The sequence below is a fragment of the Lynx rufus genome, unplaced genomic scaffold (assembly GCF_022079265.1).
Source record: "Lynx rufus isolate CCGP_SWC_20201006 ecotype Redwood Valley unplaced genomic scaffold, mLynRuf1.p SCAF_16, whole genome shotgun sequence".
Lineage (NCBI taxonomy): Eukaryota > Metazoa > Chordata > Mammalia > Carnivora > Felidae > Lynx > Lynx rufus.
In genome coordinates, this window is record NW_025814830.1 from 7,901,971 (window position 1) to 7,919,582 (window position 17,612).

A 17,612-nucleotide genomic window follows, 5' to 3' on the forward strand; every position below is an offset into this window, starting at 1 on the left:
TCGCCTTGGTGGAGAGAGTTTGCCAGGGAGAAGATGATTGTGATAAGCGTTATATATGACGTATGTAATACATAAACCATGCATAGAACAGCACACACAAAGCCAGGCTGTGGACCCGGCAGCGTTTCCATGGGAAGGAGACAGTATTATCGCTCGTGTGTGAGAACAAGATGAGGAAACAGGGTGAGGGAGGCCATGCGGTGTGTGGGGTGTGAAGGGGTTCGTCTGACTTCAGGGAAAGGACAGAAGCCGCCCTGAGGGTAGGGGGGCCCTGGCTGCTCAGGTCCATGAGACCCAGCCTTGTCCTGCCTTTGATTTGGAGTCGCCTTTTGGTCTTCAGACAATAAATCCCTTTCCACTTGACCAATTTGACATCAGAGTTTCCGGCCTCTTGAGGCTAGGGAGGCATTGGCGGTTCTGCCTCCTTGGGGGCCCCGACTTGCTTTGGCCACTGCCTGGTGATGCGTAATTCATGCGTTATGGTCAAGGGGATGAGGCGGGGATAACCCGTGGCACAAAAGCTCGCAGCTCTCTTTGGGGATCCCATACCTCTGGAGGCTCAGTGGCCTTGGCAGGCACTAAGAGTTGGGGGGCTGTGCCCTTAGCAACCCCAGGTGGATGGGACCCCTCTCCTCCACGACCGCAGGATCACTCCACACAGCTTATGTGAATTCTTGTCCCATGTAGCTACATGTCCCATGTAGCTTGTCCCATAATACTGAAAAGAGCTGCAGGGGTGCTCTCAGAGCCCTGCCCGCATCCCTTGGATGTTCCATGGTGTTCTAGTAGACTTCCAGCATGCACCTTGGTGCCTGTGGGCTATTTTCTGGCCACTCTGAAGGCCGCTCTCCCTGCATGGGCCAACTTGGGAGTGCCTCAGAACTAATACCCTGTGGGAACAGCACTCAGGCAATGACTGAGAGAAATGGGAGCAAAAATACCCCAGTGCCCTTGCACCTTGGGTGTGCACCTGCCCTGCTTTCCTATAGGCTTGAGCTCTGCTTACTAGCTGTGGCAGCTGGCATAGTGGCCCTCCCCTTATAATCTGTCCTCCCTGCTCTGTGTCACCCCCCCCCCCCCCATCACTGTTCCTTGAGCTTCCGAAATTAACTAGGAAGTCTCAAGAGTCCTCTTCTGGGAGATTCTAAACTAAGACAACAGCTAATGCTTTTGAGCCCTTCCTATCGCCAGGCCCGTGATCGTACTTAATCCGCACAAGAACCTCAGAGATGAGTACTACTGTTAATCCCCATTTTAAGGATGAGGAGACTGAGGCACAGAGAGGGGATGTCTATCCAACCAATCCTAGGAGTTCTTATAAGAGGGAAGCGGGAGGACCAGAGTCAGAGGAGGAGATATGGTGATGGAAGGGAGGTCGGAGCACGGTGGTGGTGGGGGGCAGGGGGGGGGGGTGGTGAGCTAATCTAAGGAACGCAGGTGCCTCTAGAAGCTGGAAAAAGCAAGGGCATGGATTCTCCCCTGGAGCCCAGAGGAATGTGGCCGTGTTAAGTCATGTTAGATTTCTGATTTGCAGAACCGTCTCTTAAGCTGCTAAGTTTGTGGAAATTCGTTACGGCAGCTGCAGGAGATGAAGGCATTTGGCAGCCACGTGACCTCTTATGACCTCACCAGGAAAGTCATGAGTCACTGTCTTACGCTATTGCCAAAGCAGCCCCAAGCCAGCCCAGATTCCAGGCAGGGGTCTCAGTCTCATCCTCTCCGTGGAAGGAGTGACAAAGAATTTGCAGCCATTTTAATACCCCAACAAGCTCATGATCGACCTTTGCTGTTATCTCCACTTATTAGAGGAGGAGGAGGCTCAGAGAGGTCTAGTAATTTGCTAAAGATCCCTCAGCTAGAAAGTGGCTGAGCCGGAATTTAAGCCCAGAGTCCTTACTTCGAAGTATTTCCAATGTGTTCTTTGAACCCAGCGTGTTCAGAGCCCCCTGTTTCCAGAAGCCAGACTGCTGACATCTCTCGCTTCCTTTATTCAGTCCGTCCTAGCGGGGTCTGGCCAGGTGCTGATCACACGCGGTTCTGGCCTCAGTTCGGACAGACTAACTTCACTTCCACGAGTATGCTGTAATCGATGAGCTCCCTCTTCCTGGGCCCCGGGGGTGGGGGTGGGGGTGGGGGGCACTCTGGATTAATGATGCTCGGTTGACAGGGCAGTTGAAATCCAGGGTGAATGGGTGGTTCGTGTGTCAACAATTGCCACAAGTGTGGTGACTTACAACAGCACAAGCGTATCCTTATATACTTCCGGAGGTTAGGAGTCCAAAATCAGTCTGCCAGGGGCAGAAGTCAAGATATTGGCGGGACTTTGCTCCCCTGGGAAGCTGTAGGGGAGAATGTGTTCCCTCATCTTTCCCAGCTTCTAGAACTGCATTCCTTGGTTCTTCATCTTCAAAGCCGGGGTCATGGCACCACCTCTGACCCGGTTTCCCTCTGCTTCTGTCCGCTCCTACCACGTGGCCCTGTTCTCTTCTGTCAAATCTCCCTCTGTTGCCTCCTTCTCAGCACACTCGCCTTTAGGGTCCAGGCCAGTCGCCCCATCTCAAGACCCCTTAACTTCGTCGTATCTGCAAACTATCTTTTTACCACACAAAGGAACAGTCACAGGTTCCGGGGATTAGGACTGGGAAATCTGCCACAACCTCCCCGACCCCTGTCTCTCCCCCGTCTCCACAGAAGCCTCGGCGGAGAGTGGCCAGGGCATTCTACGGACCACCCATCCCTGGGGAGGGGGCGTTGCTGGCATTGTACTTGCAGTGATGGTTGGTGTGGTTCTGGTCACCACCGTGGGCTGTTTCCTGGGCTTCACGAGGGGCCGGGTAGCCATGGCTTCCCTTTCCCGAAAGGAGGGCTGGGCTCTCATCTCCGCAGGGAGGCTGGGGGAATCCCTGGACAGGATGAGGATAGAAACGGGTGAACCAGACATCTGAGTTCTCTTTATGCTGGTGGAGACTAAGGGCGGACAGGTCAGCAGAGACCCGATCATAGAAGCCTTGAATGCCGAGCTGAAGGCTTTAGAGCTTAATCGTCTGGGTGTGGGGGGGAACCAAAGAGCTTTCCCTGCTCCACAGGCCGCCCCTCCACCGCTCTGGGCCTGGCAGAATGGCTGGCTGGGAGAGCGTGCAAGGGTAGCATGTGGGGGACAAGAGCTCAGAATTCTTTCCTAGGTGTGTGGAAGCTAGTGGTGAGAAGGGAGGCAGAGGCCTGTTTGTAGAGACCGTGAATGCCAAGCTCAAAACTTCTCCTGTGGGGGGTCAGCGAGCGCCATCTTCAGCCGCCCCTCCCCCTCGTTGCATGTAGATCTGGGGCAAGGAGGTGGTAAGGTTGAGTGAAGAACAAGAGAATGGACCTCCCTGTGTGTGTGTGTGTGTGTGTGTGTGTGTGTGTGTGTGTGTGTGGCAGGGAGGCGGTGGGAGGAGGGACATTAATGGTGGAAAGGCTGGTGTGGGTCATATCATGGAGGCCTTCGACATTAGAGCAGAGATTTGGGATTTTAGCCCCTTGTCACGGGAAGCCCCGTATTCTGCACCCCCTTCCTCTGGGCAGAATTAAAATCCTCTCTCCTCTGACTTTCCCTCCGGCTCAGGGCCGCTGTGTTTTCTCACCTGAGAAGGTAAGTCCGGTGCCGATTATTGCCGACAGGGTCAGCAGGTGCACAGCGGGGCTTGGGGAGGGGTGCGGCATCCAGGGGAGGGAGCTTGAAAGCTGTGGAAGTGTCTCTGTAGATGAACCTCTGTACCTTCCTCTCCTCTGTCCTGCATGGGAGGCTGATGCTGGGCCGGAGGGCCCAGGGGCTCCCAGGGGCACGAGGAAGGGGCCCACTGGCCGGTCCAAGGACCCCTGTTTACTCCAGCCCCCCTTCTCTTTATCACCCTCAGAAGATATATGAAGAGTGAGAGCTTGAAGGGGTCACTGCAGGAAGTCAGGGGAACTCGAGGCAGCTCCTTTGCAGCCTGTCCCGGTCCTGCCATCTTCTGCTGAGAATGCACATCCTGGGCAGTGTGAATGGAGCCCCATTGGAGTGTCAGCGCCCTGGGAGCAGGGCCTTGCCTGCTTTGTGTGCCGTCGTGGCCGCAGTCCCTGGAACAGCGTCCGGCCCGTGGTAGCTGCCCAGTGTATGTGAGTTGACCGGCGGAATGAGCGGACAGATACCCTCTGGGACTACAGTGAGGACCAGCGCGCAGACGTTCGCAGCAAAAGCCGTCGATCGGGTCGGTGTGCCGCCATCCAGAATTGAGGGCCCTTCCTGGCCTCCCAGCCCTCTTCCTGGCTGCTTGGGCCTCTCATCTTTGGGCTTCGGGGTCCACTCGGCGAAGCGGAGATGCAGGGAGGGGTTATCTTCATCTCGCACACGCGGCTGAACTTCAGGCCCCGCTCCCTGGGGCCAGGGGCTGGTTTTGCTTTTGTCCTTTGCAGACTCGGACATTTCGGCTTGGAGTCGTGATCCAGAAGGCCAGCGCCACCCTGACACTCACTACGTGGAGTTTTCTGCCGCTGAACAAAAAGGACACCCAAATGGCAACAAGCACGTGAAGAGATGCTCCAAGTCAGAACTCCTCAGGGAAGTGAAGCTCAAAACAGCAGGATGTTATTGGACACCCGTCAGCGTGGAAAAGCGAGAGGGCTGGATGATGCCAAGTGTTCGTGGGGACAGAGTCGGGGGAGCCTCAGACAGCGTTGGCGGGAATGTGGACGGCAACAGCGATTCTGTAGGACTTGGGCAGACCAAGCATGTGCAGCCCCAGGACCCAGCAATTATCCTCTTGGGTATATACTCCCACAGGAATGTTCTCGCAGCCCAAAGGAACATAAAGATGCGCATTGTAGGGGCGCCTGGGTGGCTCAGTCGGTTGAGCGTCCAGCTTCGGCTCAGGTCACCATCTCACGGTCCGTGGGGTTGAGCCCCGGGTCGGGCTCTGTGCTGACAGCTTGGAGCCTGGAGCCTGCTTCGGATTCTGTGTCCCCCTCTCTCTCTCTGCCTCTTTCTCTCTCTCTCAAAATTAAATAAACATTAAAAAAAATTTTTTTTTAAAAAGAAGCCCCAGGTTAAGTCTCCCGTGCCCCTGTTCCTACCTGCTCTCTTGAAGCTTTCAGAGAGAGAGAGGGTAGATGGGAATTCTGAAAGCTCGCGACCCTGTCTTCATCCTTAATGCCCACGGAATCAAATCCAGCCCTCAGCATGTGCCTGACAAAGTGGGCTGAGCCAGAACCTGCCCCAGGAGAGTGTGACTGTCGCCGGATGTGTGGGTAGGCCACAGGAAGACGAGGAAACGCGGTGCTGGTGGGAAGTGGCTCCCTGACTGGACCTTCTTGCCCCTGGCACCCCCAACCTCACTTACTTCGGTTGTTTGAAGTTTTCATGCTCCTCCCACCACATGGCCTTTGCTTATACTCTTCTGTCTGCCATGCTCTTTATACCAAGTAGGGATTTGGTTCCGGGGCATGAAACAGAAATTCAAAATAGCAGTGCTTTTATTAATAGAGCATGTAGTTCTCTCTCATGGAAGGTAATTGGTGGTAGTTTCATGGCAGCAGTGACCCCACTTCTCCACTCGCTGTATCCACACCCCCTGTACCATGACTTACAGCTTCTTCCATCAAGAGGCAGAATCCTTTTCCTGCCCCCCCTCCCTGAGTCTGGGCTGACCTCCTGACTTGCTTTGGTTAACAGAATGAGGTAGAAATAATAAAGTGCTAACGCTGATCCCAGGTCTCAAGAGAACTTGTGTACTACCTGTGTCTCTCTCTTGAAGCCGCTAAGCTTTAGGGGGGTTTGTGACACAGTGATAGCTAACTGGTAAAGAAATCACAGTCTGGTCTTGCGGCTTCATGGTCCCCAGAGATCCAAGTACCTTCTGTGTACGTCTTTCATTGTACCAGGCATGGCCTCCTTCCATAGGTCTCCTCATTGCTCAAAGTGGCTGCTGGGGCTCCAGCCGTTGCACTGTTAGTCTCTTGACTTAGGTAATTCTGACCTGTCTTTTTGATCCCAGACCAAACGATCCCATGAACAACACTTTCACGATTTGCCCCGAGGTAAATATCCTCATGTATCAATGATTGTCTTAAGATAAATACAAGAGGAATTGTGAGGTCAAAGAGAAGGCACATTTTTATGTCCTTTGACACATCCTGCTTAGAAAGCTTGCACTGGCGTGCACTTGCCCTTGCCAGCGCTAGCTGCTGTCATTTAAAAATTCGGCTGGGGCGCCCGGGTAGCTCAGTTGGTTAAGCAGCTGACTTAGGCTCAGGTCTTAGTCTCACGGTTTGTGAGTTTGAGCCCCTTATCGGGTGAGCTTGGGCCCCACTTTGGGATTCTGTCTCTCTCCCCCTCCCTCTGCCCCTCCCTCACTTGTACTCTCTCTCAAAAATAAAAAAAAACAACAAACAATCAAACAAAAACATAAAAATTCTAGACCACTGTTTTTCACACTTTGTTTTCTCCCATGCCGACCGGGTGACACGTCTTTGTTGACCCTCTCTGCCCCTCCATCCATTTGCCAAGCAGCCCGCCGGCATCAGAAACCCAGCATCGGGGTGACTCGAGTGTCCTTGTGGCTTCCTCGTCCACCCCTAGGTCTTTGGACCCCAGCTGGCCTTTGGAAACTGCCTGCCAGGCAGAATCTGAGGCGGAGAAGAAGCCGCCTTTACGTTTCCTCTTGTTCTCTATCGCTTGTTCCGCTAAACTCCCATCCGTGGCCTTGGAGGCTGATGTCAACACCTTCATACCAGGCTGCAGGTGCCTGGCAAAAACTAGCCCGGAGCCCAGGCTCGGGTCCGTAGCCCGTGACTCCACTTGGGGCCAACGCTGTGTGCCCGGCACCTCGGGTGGCACGGAGGACCTCGGGGGCACATGGAGGCTGCCCCGCCCCCTGCCGAGGGGCCCAAGGCCACGCTCCTCATCAACAAAAGCGGGGCCGGGCTGTTCTTTCTGGCCGGGTAGCTGGGTCACTGCAGCGTCTGGAGGAACCTGCGGAATTGGTGAGACCCCCAGCCTGGTGCCGGTGGACCCCGCCCTAAGCCTCGGGCCCTCTTTCCAGGCTCACCTCCAAGACCCTGGGGGCACTTCTGTCCCTCACGGGGCAGTCTGGGCTGAACGGGGGCGGGACACAGAGGGACAGGACTGATGGGCTCTCTTTGGAGGTGATGAGAAACCAAGGACCCTGCAGCGGTGTGTGTGGACGCTTCTCAGACGCTCCTGCTTTTCCTCGAGGTCTAGACTCCAACTGGGAGGAGGCAGAAAGACCATGGGGGCCTCATGAAAACATGGCTGGTCCCTTAGAGGGTCCCTGCGGACGGAACTTCTGGAATGGCTCCGGCGTGCGGGTAACAGCTACGTGCTCACGTTTCCTGATTTTCTTCCCCAGCCCTGTGCGCCCCCCCCCCCCACCTTCACATCGTAGGGAATGGCACCCCCGTTGGTTCAGGTGCTCCTGCCCCTGAACCCAGAACCTCCTCTGACTTCTCTCTCGCTCGCTTGCGCCCCCCGATCTGATCCGCCAGCAAATACTCTCGGCTTCAGGATGGCCAATGTCCCCATTTCTCGGTTTCGTTATTGCAACCACTTCGGTTCAAGGTACCGACCTGTCTCGCCTGGACTGTTGCGGCCACCTCCGGACCGCCTTGCTTCTGCTTTCCCCCGGGGTTGCCGCGTGTAACTGTGCGTGTAGCGGGGACCCTGCGGGTGTTACCTGTATGCGCATCGCAGCTCGCTCCTCCGAGCTGAGCAGTGTGGCCACTCTGTCCTTGGACTGCAAAACCCATTCACTGTGCAGCCAGAATGATCATTTGACGTCTCCCCTTCGCCTCAAAGCCTCCAGTGGTTCCAGAACTCTCTTAAGAACACAATCCTTAAAATGGCCTAGGAGAGCGGCCGTGAATTGGTCCCAGCCACGGCCAATACTGCCCCCTAGTGGGAGGCAGTGTGTGGGGTAATTGGCAATGGGGGGATGTTCTCGTCTCAAAGCCTAGAGGGACCTTCTAGGGTAGTGGAGGGTCAGACTTGCTAAACTACTTGCAATGCCTAGGAGAGCCCCACAGGACAAATAACTGTTAATAATAATAATAAAAATAAATCATATACATATGATTTATATATTTTATATACCTGTACATAATTCTCCTCCTCCCCCTCCTTCCCCTTCTTCCCCTCCTTCTCCTTCCCCTTCCCAAAGATGCCAATAGCACCTGTGTGGTGTGCCCGCCTTACCTCTGACCTTATCTCCTACCTCTCTCCTTTTCACTCACTCAACTCCAGCCACACCGATCGTTCTACTGTTCTCTTAAACCAACACTCTCACTCCTGCCTCAGGGCCTTTGCACCTGCCCTTTCCTCTCCCCTTGTTGAGCTCCCGTGAGCGAGAGCCTAAAAGGGGCTAATTCCGGTGTTGGAATGCTGCCAAGTGGCCCCCGTGGTAGTGCCCCTTGCCTCCTCCCTCTGCCTGCTTCACGGGCTCCTTCAGTAAGCAGGCGTCTGCCCAGCTGGCCGTGGCCTCCATTCCTCCCTGGGCCACCGAGGGGAACGACATCAGCCTGTCTGTCCAGGGGCTCCCTCAGAATCTCATCTCCTACAAGTGGTTCTGAGGAACAGCCACCACCCAGGTTGCCCAGATCCTTAATTTTATTTCATTTATTTTTATTTTTTTAATGTTTGGTCATTTTTGAGAGAGAATGAGTGAATGAATGAATGAATGAATGAATGGGGCAGAGAGAGAGAGAGGGAGACCAAGGATTTGAAGCAGGCTCTGCACTGTCAGCAGAGAACCCAACGTGGGGCTCAAACTCATGAACTTTGAGATCATGACTTGAGCCAAAGTCGGACGCTCAACCGACCGAGCCACCCAGGCGCCCCTGTTACGTTTTTTAAAAGTGTGATGCCACTTAGTGTTGTCAGGGATGTGGGAAGCGAACACTCCCAGGCACGGCTGTGGAGAGTGTAGGGAGAAGCCTTGTTCTGAAGGCGCTTGGGTCTTTTCTGGCACGGAATTTTTAAAGGCTTTCTTTGGGAATAATTTCAGATTTCAAATTGTGGCAAAAATCGTCAAAAGGGTACAAAGAACCATCACGTCCCCCTTAACCAGACTCGTCTGTTGTCACTATTGACTCTTTATCATTCTGTGCTCTCTGTCTCTCCCCATCCCCAGCCCCCGTGTGAGAGTAAGACACAAACATCACGACTCTCTACCCCCAGATACCTGGAGTGTGCATTCCCTGAGAACAGGGACGCTCTCACCTAAACGACTGTGGACTTCGTGAATGCACAGTGATGCACTGCTTTTAGCAAATTGTCCACGTTCCAACTCTCAGTCACTGCGATAAAAAGTGCTTTATAACATATATCCCCCCCCCATCCAGTTCAGGACCCAGTCTATAATCGGGAGCTGTTTTGTGTCCTGTCTCTCGAGCCTCCTATAACCTGGAACTTTCCCACAGCCTCTCTTTATCTTCAACAACAGTGACTTTTTTAAGGACTATACCTCCCCCTTTACAAAAGAGAACATTTCTCACTTTGTGTTTGTCTGATGTTTCCTCGTAATCAGGCACTCCTGGCCAGCATACTGCACGTGTGAGGTTGTGTCCTTCTTGGGGGCGTGGCATCTGGGGACGGGGCACAGTGTCCGTCTGTCCACCGTGGGTGATGTCATTTTGACCACCGAGTCAAAATGGTTGCTGTTTTCTCTTTCCTCCCTTGGAATAAATAAGCATTGTGTGGACAGACACATGAAGGCCGTATCCTACTCACCAAAACTTCCTCCGAGGCTGGGCGTCCACTGACGGTTCTTGCTTTGGAGGTCTTGCAAATGGACGATTTCCTGAGTCCAAGACTCTCAGCATTGAGCAGTCAGAAATGGGATTCTTCCGTAAGCAAGATCCCTCCCCCACCTCTCGTTCCTGTCCTCTATTTTCTTTCTTCCTTTCCTCCTTTCCTTCTTCCACACTTCCTCCCTCCCGCCTTCCCTCCCTCCCTTCCTCTTTCTCTCCTAATGGTTTAAAACTCATCACTGGACTTAATATTTTGGTGCTTAAATTCTTCCAGATGTGGCCAGTGAGAGCCTCTTTGATCTTCCTTGTGACATGCCCATTTTTCAAAAGCACTTCCTTCCTTTCTGGCATAGGATATCCCAGGCTCGTGTTGTACATATCCTGCTCGACTTCTGGGTGTTTATCCAAAGGAAACAAAAACACGAACCGAGAAAGATACCGGCACCTCCCGTGTGCACTGCAGCGTTATTTACAGTGCCCAAGACACGGAAACAAACCTCAGTGTCCTTTGACGGATAAATGAGTAAAGGAAACGTGTAAGCTATGTTGCACTGAAATTTTCCGTTTGCATGTTTTTGCTGCTGGTACATAGGAATGCAGTTGAATTCTGTGTGTTGATCTTGTATCTGGAGACCTTACTGAACTCACTTGTTGGTTGTAGGAATATTTTGGTTTTGGTTTTTGGATATCATTTAGGATTCTCTTCATAGACCATTGTGACCCCCACAGACTGAGACGGTTTTATGCCTTCTTTGCCGATATGTATGCCTTTTCTTGCCTGTTTCACTGGCTAGAACTTTCAGTACTCTGTTGAATAAGAGTAGTGAGCCCGGACATCCTGACTTGTTTCTAATTTTAGGAGCAAAGAATTCATTGTTCTACCATCAAATATAATGTTAGCTGTAGTGTGTGTGTGTGTGTGTGTGTGTGTGTGTGTGTGTGTTGTTTTTCAAGTTGAGGAAATTCCCCTCCATTCCTAGTTTTCGGAGGGTTTTAATCATGAACAAATATTGAATTTTCTCAAATGCTCTTTTCTTTTTCTTTTCTTTATTTTTGAGAGGGACGGAGGGAGAGAGAGAGAGAGAGCACGAGCAGGGGAGGGGCAGAGAGAGAGGGAGTCACAGAATCTGTGAGCTGTCAGCACAGAGCCCAACGTGGGGCTTGAACTCACGAACCATGAGATCGTGACTTGAGCTGAAGTCGGACACTTAACCCACTGAGCCACCCGGGCGCCCCTCTCAAATGCTTTCGGCATCAATTTATATGACCATGTGATTTTTTTTTCTTTATTAGCCTGTTAATATGGTGGATGACATCAGTTGGTTTTCAAATATGAAACCCTTCTCGGATCCCTGGAATAAACCCCACTTCGTGCTGGGGTACAATTCTTTCTACGTATTTCTAAAGTCTATTTGTGACTATTTTGTTAAGAATTCTTGTGACTGTATTCCTGTGGAGATATGGTCTGTAACTTCCTTTCTTTGTACTGTCTTTGTTTGGTTTTGGTATCAGGGTAATATTGGCGTCATACAGTGGATACAGAAGTATTTCTCCTTTTTCTGTATTCTGGAAGAGATTGCATAAAATTGGTGCTGATTCTTTAAAGAGTTGGTAGAACCCTCAGGCAAAACCCTCTGGGCCTGGAGATTTCTTTTTTCCTGGATTTTAAATTACAAAATCAGGGACGCCTGGGTGGCTCAGTCGGTTAAGTGTCCGACTTCGGCTCAGGTCATGATCTCCGGGTCTGTGAGTTCGAGCCCCGCATTGGGCTCCGTGTTGACAGCTCAGAGCCTGGAGCCTGCTTTGGATTCTGTGCCTCCCTCACTCTCTGCGCCTCCCCTGCTCATGCTGTCTGTCTGTCTGTCTGTCTCTCTCTCTCTCTCTCTCTCAAAAATAAAGAGACATTTAAAACGTTTTTTTTTTTTTAATTATAAAATCCACTTCCTTAACTGTTATAGGGCTATTCAAATAATCTGTCTCACATTGGGTTTGTGATCTTCAAGGAACTGGTTCATTTTCTCTACATGGTTAAATTTATGGGTGTAGGCCTGTTTGTCCTGTTCCCTTATCACCCCACTGTTGGTAGCAGGGCCTAATGATGTTTACTGTTTCTTCCCCAACATTGGTGACTGTCTGATAAATTAGTAATCCGGAGGTTCCCTCTTTATTTTCTTAGTAATGGTAGAGGTTAATCAATTTTACTGATCATTTGATAGGACCAGCTTTTTTGTTTCATTGACCTTCTCTGTGGTTCAGTTTCATTGATTATGCTCTTTATTATTTTCTTTCTTCTGCTTGATTTGGGTTTAATTTATTCTTTTTCTAATTTCTTTTTTATTTATTTTTTTTTTAATTTTTTTTTTCAACGTTTTATTTATTTTTGGGACAGAAAGAGACAGAGCATGAACGGGGGAGGGGCAGAGAGAGAGGGAGACACAGAATCGGAAACAGGCTCCAGGCTCTGAGCCATCAGCCCAGAGCCCGACGCGGGGCTCGAACTCACGGAGCGCGAGATCGTGACCTGGCTGAAGTCGGACGCTTAACCGACTGCGCCACCCAGGCGCCCCTCTTTTTCTAATTTCTTGAGGCGGGAACTTAGATTGTTGAAGACTTTCCTTCTCGCCTAAAGTCGGCATTTTTGTGCTATCAGTTGCCCTCTCAGCACTGCTCCCACAACTTTGACGGGCAGTATTTTCATTCTCATGCAGTTCAACGTATTTCTTGTTTTTCTCCGAGACTCCCTCTTTGACCCGTGGCTTATTTATAATGTGCTGTTCAGTCTCCAAATATTTGGAGAGTCTGCTATTATCTTTCTGTTAGTTATTTCCAGTTTGAGCCTGTTGTGGTCACACTGTATGATTTCCATTTTTTAAAAAGTTTGCTGAGTTCTGTTTTATGGCCCAGGATATGGCTTATCTTGGTATATGTTCCATGAATCGTTGAAAAGAATGTACGGGGCGCCTGGGTGGCTCAGTCGGTTAAGCGTCCGACTTCGGCTGAGGTCATGATCTCACGGTTTGTGAGTTCGAGCCCCGCGTCGGGCTCTGTGCTGACAGCTCAGAGCCTGGAGCCTGCTTCGGATTCTGTGTCTCCCTCTCTCTCGGCCCCTCCCCCACTTGCATGCACACTGTCTCTCTCAAAAACAAATAAATTAACATTAAAAAAAATACAGTCTTGGGGCGCCTGGGTGGCGCAGTCGGTTAGGCGTCCGACTTCAGCCAGGTCACGATCTCGCGGTCCGTGAGTTCGAGCCCCGCGTCAGGCTCTGGGCTGACGGCTCAGAGCCTGGAGCCTGTTTCCGATTCTGTGTCTCCCTCTCTCTCTGCCCCTCCCCCGTTCATGCTCTGTCTCTCTCTGTCCCAAAAATGAATAAATGTTGAAAAAAACTTAAAAAAAAAAATACAGTCTTCATTGTAAATCAAGACCCTTTCCAGTTTACCCTTTTATAAACTGTGTGGCACCAGATATCTTTATAGCTAATTTCTTTGCACATGGTTATGATAATTTCATTAGGAATAATTATAAAAAGTGGAACCACTAGGGCAAAAGGTATACCTGCTTCACAGCTTTTGATCTGTATTGCCAAACTCTCTTCAAAGAAGATCTTTACTAATTTATAATCTAGTCTTCACCCGGCCTCTGCAGTCGGTCCTTAGAGTAGCCCATGATTACCTGAAATTAGAGGCAAATGTGTGCATGGGTGTGTTTTTCTGGGGAGAGGACCTGGGATCCACTCTTCAGGGCAGTGGGTGAGGGCTTGTTGGGTATGTGTGTGAGTGTGAGTGTGTGTGTGTGTGTGTGTTCCCATTAGAGTTGAGGCTGGTGCCAGATGTGCTCACTTTGGAACCAGCAAAGCCAGCGGTGGGTGTTTCCAAGGCCCCAGGGAGGCATTTCCTGGCACTGATAATTCCCGGGGCTCCAGATCACCCTCAGTTTCTCTTTTCTCCTCCCCAGAAAAGGCCGCCAACCCCGGTGGCAGCCCTGTCTCCCGTGGAGCACGTGGCCTCCTTGAATTTGACATGTGTCTCCCCAAAACAAGGAGGTGATGATCTGGTGGTTTCTGAATGTCGAGGTGATTCGGGGAGGGGAGGGGCCGGTGATGTCAGCGGATGGCGGGGCCTCGCATTCCCACAGTCACACGCCATGACTCTGGCACCCACCACTGGGAGACCAGGAGGCACCTGGGAGCCAGACCCCACGAGGGCCTTGTGCTGATGTGGCCCGCGAGTATGGGTTTCCCTGCCCCATAACAGACCCACCTCTGCAACACAGGGTACCCCCCTCCCTACCGCCCACTGGCCCATCCGCCATTTATAGCCAAGAACAGGGGCCGTGTAGATGGAGCAAGGGCTCTACAGACTGGCTGGATTCAAATCCACGCTCTGCTCTTTCTGAGCTGGTGACCTTGGGCAAGCTACGTCACCTTTCCGTGCCTCAGTGTCCTCATCAGAAAGGTGGAAGTCACAGTAGTGTCTACCTCCATGGGTCCTTGTGAGGAGCACAGTCGGTTCACGTAAGAACAAAGCCTGGCACGTAAGTACTCCTTCTCTCACAAGTTCGTTCACCATGTATTTATTTAAGAGGCGCTTACGGAGCCTTTATTATGTAACAAATTAGGGACTTTCAGACTCGTCCTACCTAAAGTTCGAGGTCAGATGTAGACCACAGGATTCCAGTCTCCCAGAAATTCCAGTCCTTAGAACACAAATATTTGCAGAACTGAAAGGACTCGAAGATACCCTTCCTTCTACAAACAACAAAACCGAGGTCAAGAACGGGGAGGGGCTCAGCGGAGATCTCACAGCGTTAGGAGTAAAGGCAGGATCTTGAACCCAGGTTTCTCCCCCTCCTTCTCTCTTGAACGATATGAGCTCCCGCTCTATGCTGAACGTTAGCCCAGGCAATGCAGCGGACATAACAGACAAGCATCTGTTCTCACGGAGCTGAAGTCTCGCTAGGGGCAGTGAGGGACCCAGACACCACAGTGAAGGGGTGGCTGCAATAGTTCATTCATTCATTCATTCATTCATGGGGCAAACTCCCAGGTTATGTGACTGCATGCCGCCCTCAATGTGTGGAACTTTCAGCCCTGAACTAAATGCCCAGTCTGGTGGGAATCGTGGTCCTTGTTTTCCATACTTTCCCAACTAGGATGTTTTTCTCTCGGTCCAGGTGGCCCTGACACTCCACCATGACCTCACCAGACCCAACTTCACCCTAGTGATTGGTTCCAACTTCCCCCTACTCTGCTTGGCTGACTCCCAGCCCCCTGCCCGGTACATACGGAGCATCAGTGGGATCCCCGGGCCTGATGGCCAGACTCTCTTCGTTTCCAGTCTCTCCAGGGCACGCTCGGAGGTCTATACCTGCAGGGGCTCAAACTCCATTTCCTGCTCGCACAGCAGCGTGGACGCCGACATCACTGTCTCGGGTATTGCTCTGTGGGCTGAATGTTTGTGTCCCCCGCAAATTCATAGGTTGAAATCCTAACTCCCAGATTGATGGTGTTGGGAGGTGGGGCCTTTTGGAAAGTGATGAGGTCACGAGGACAGAGCCTCCTGAATGGGATCAGAGGCTCCAGAGGGATCCCGAGCTCCTTCCACCGTGTGAGGACACGGTGAGAACCAGGAAGAGGGCCCTCACTAGAACCTGACCATGCTGCACCCGCCAGAACCATGAGATATAAATTTCTGTTGTTTATAATCTTCCCAGTATGTGTTTTGCTATAGCAGCTGAAACAGACCAAGACGGATGTACAGCTAGTGTTGAGGCTTATTGGTTGGAGGTGAAATGCCCAAAATTTAAGAAAGAAAAAGAGATCAAGAGAAAAAGATCATTCCAATAAATAAAGTCCCTGGGACTTTATTGTTGGAGTTTGGTTCTATTTTCTTCTTGGGATTCTTTTCTTGGCTCTTCCACGCCTCTATATACTCAGCAAGATTTTTCTAACCCGTGTTATGCAAAATAAGTTTTTGTTCTTAAACTAGCAAACTGACTCTGACCTGTAGGGGTTGCTTTTTTTTTTTTTTTAAGTATTTAAATTTTTTTTTTTTAATGTTTATTCTTGAGGGGGAGACAGTGTGAGCGGGGAGGGGCAGAGAGGGAGGGAGACACAGAATCCGAGGGAGGCTCCAGGCTCTGAGGTGTCAGCACAGAGCCCGACGCAGGCTGGAACTCCTGAACCATGAGCTAGATTATGACTGAGCCACTCAGCCGCCCTCTAACTAAATTTATGTATTTTTTATACATTTTTATTTTAGAGAGTGCAAGCAGGGGAGAGGGGCAGAGGGAGACAGAGAGAGAGAGAGAGAGAGAGAGAGAGAGAGAGAGAGAGAATCCTAAGCAGGTTCCATGCTCAGTATGGAGATTGATGCAGGGCTCGGTTCCACGACCCTGGGATCATGACCTGAGCTGGAATGAAAGTCGGATGCTCAACCGACTGAGCCACCCAGACGCCCCGTTGGTGTCCTGCTCGTTGCCTGCCTCCCTCTGCCCCTCCCCATCCTTGCATAAAAGTGATTTCTTTAAGGGCAGAGATCTGTATTTGTTTCATTTGCTGGTGTGTGCTCCAAGCACCTAAAAAAAAGTGCCTGGCACATAGTAGGCCCAAATAAATGTTTGCCCAGGGAAGGTGGGCGCGAGCCATAGAGAGGCAGTACGGGCTGGGAGGTCAGTCGAGGTCGTGCTTGGGAAGACACAGCCTGGGGCCAGCCTGCGTGAGTCTGGCAGGTGAGGGTGTGGGGGCAGCGGGGCCCTGGGTTTATTTGCACCTGTCAGAGACCAAGTAGAAGTTGTCTTCCAGGGAGGGGCCCAGGAAGTTCCTCTCTCTTGTTGGAGCAGGAAAACACAGAACCTGCCATGGGGAAGGGGGGTGGGGGACTTTGGGAGAGAAAACCCCAGCCCTGTGTGAAGGGGCAGATTCGGGAAAGTCCACTCCAGTGGTGGCTCTGTCCTCTAGGGTGGGGCGGAGGGGAGGGAGAGGCGAGGGTCTCCGGCCCGGGGCGGCGGGGGGCACTGGGCAGCGGAATCCGGAGGGAAGCCTGGCTGAGGAGCGGACTGCCGGTCAGAACAGGATGGGCAGGCGGAGGCCTTGAATGCCGACTCAGGTGCCCCAGGTACCGGGGGTGCGGTAGGGTGATGCGGCCACCGGCGTCCATCTGCGTGTACAGGGGAGACGGGGCTGGAGGTGGCCAGGAGCCACTTTCGGACCTTGGAAGGCAGGACACGTGGAGGTGAAGTAGGCCCTGTGACTTTAGGCGAGCGCTAAGTCACCTCCCCCCCCGTGAGCGTCGGTGTGGTGGGCGACGAGATGGGATAATAATATCCCCTAACCTGCTTGACTCTTCCTGTCTCCGTCGCCGAATCACTTCCTGACGTGCCGCGTGACGTACCTGTTTCGTGTGCTTGCCGCGTATGGTCTCTGTCTGCGCTGTGCATTTTGTCCCGAGCACCCAGAGCAAGCCCAGGAGGTGCTCAGGGTGCGGGCGTCGAGTGACGGAGTGGGTGCGCACTTCCACAGAGGGGCTGCTGTCCCGACGCCTAGTGGAGACCCACGCCCACCGAGGGCTTGCTCTGTGCCGGGCTCTGCTCCAAGCCCTTGCGCGGCCTTAAGTCATTGTCTCCGTCTGCAGCTGGGATACGGAAGCTCCCGGAGGTGACATCCCCTTCCCGGCAAGGCGCAGCTGCGGCGTGGAGGGCGGACAGGCTGAACCCTCCCCGCCCTGTCTTACGGTGGAGGACAGGGGTCACGAGGGCCGGGAATCGACGCGCTCAGGGCTGAACACGTGGCCGGTGGAGGGGCCAGGTTTCGAACCTCCAGAGCCAGTTTGCTAAGC

At 52.2% G+C, this 17,612-nt stretch overlaps 1 protein-coding gene across 1 annotated transcript in view; it reads right to left on the minus strand.

Annotated features, from left to right (window-relative positions):
* The window catches only part of IGSF23 (immunoglobulin superfamily member 23), a 58,385-nt gene extending 43,188 nt beyond the window's left edge, over nucleotides 1–15,197 (minus strand). The window contains 1 exon segment of the mRNA XM_047079093.1: nucleotides 15,144–15,197. Coding sequence (XP_046935049.1) covers nucleotides 15,144–15,197 — 54 coding nt within the window.
* Nucleotides 15,198–17,612: the final 2,415 nt, after the last annotated feature.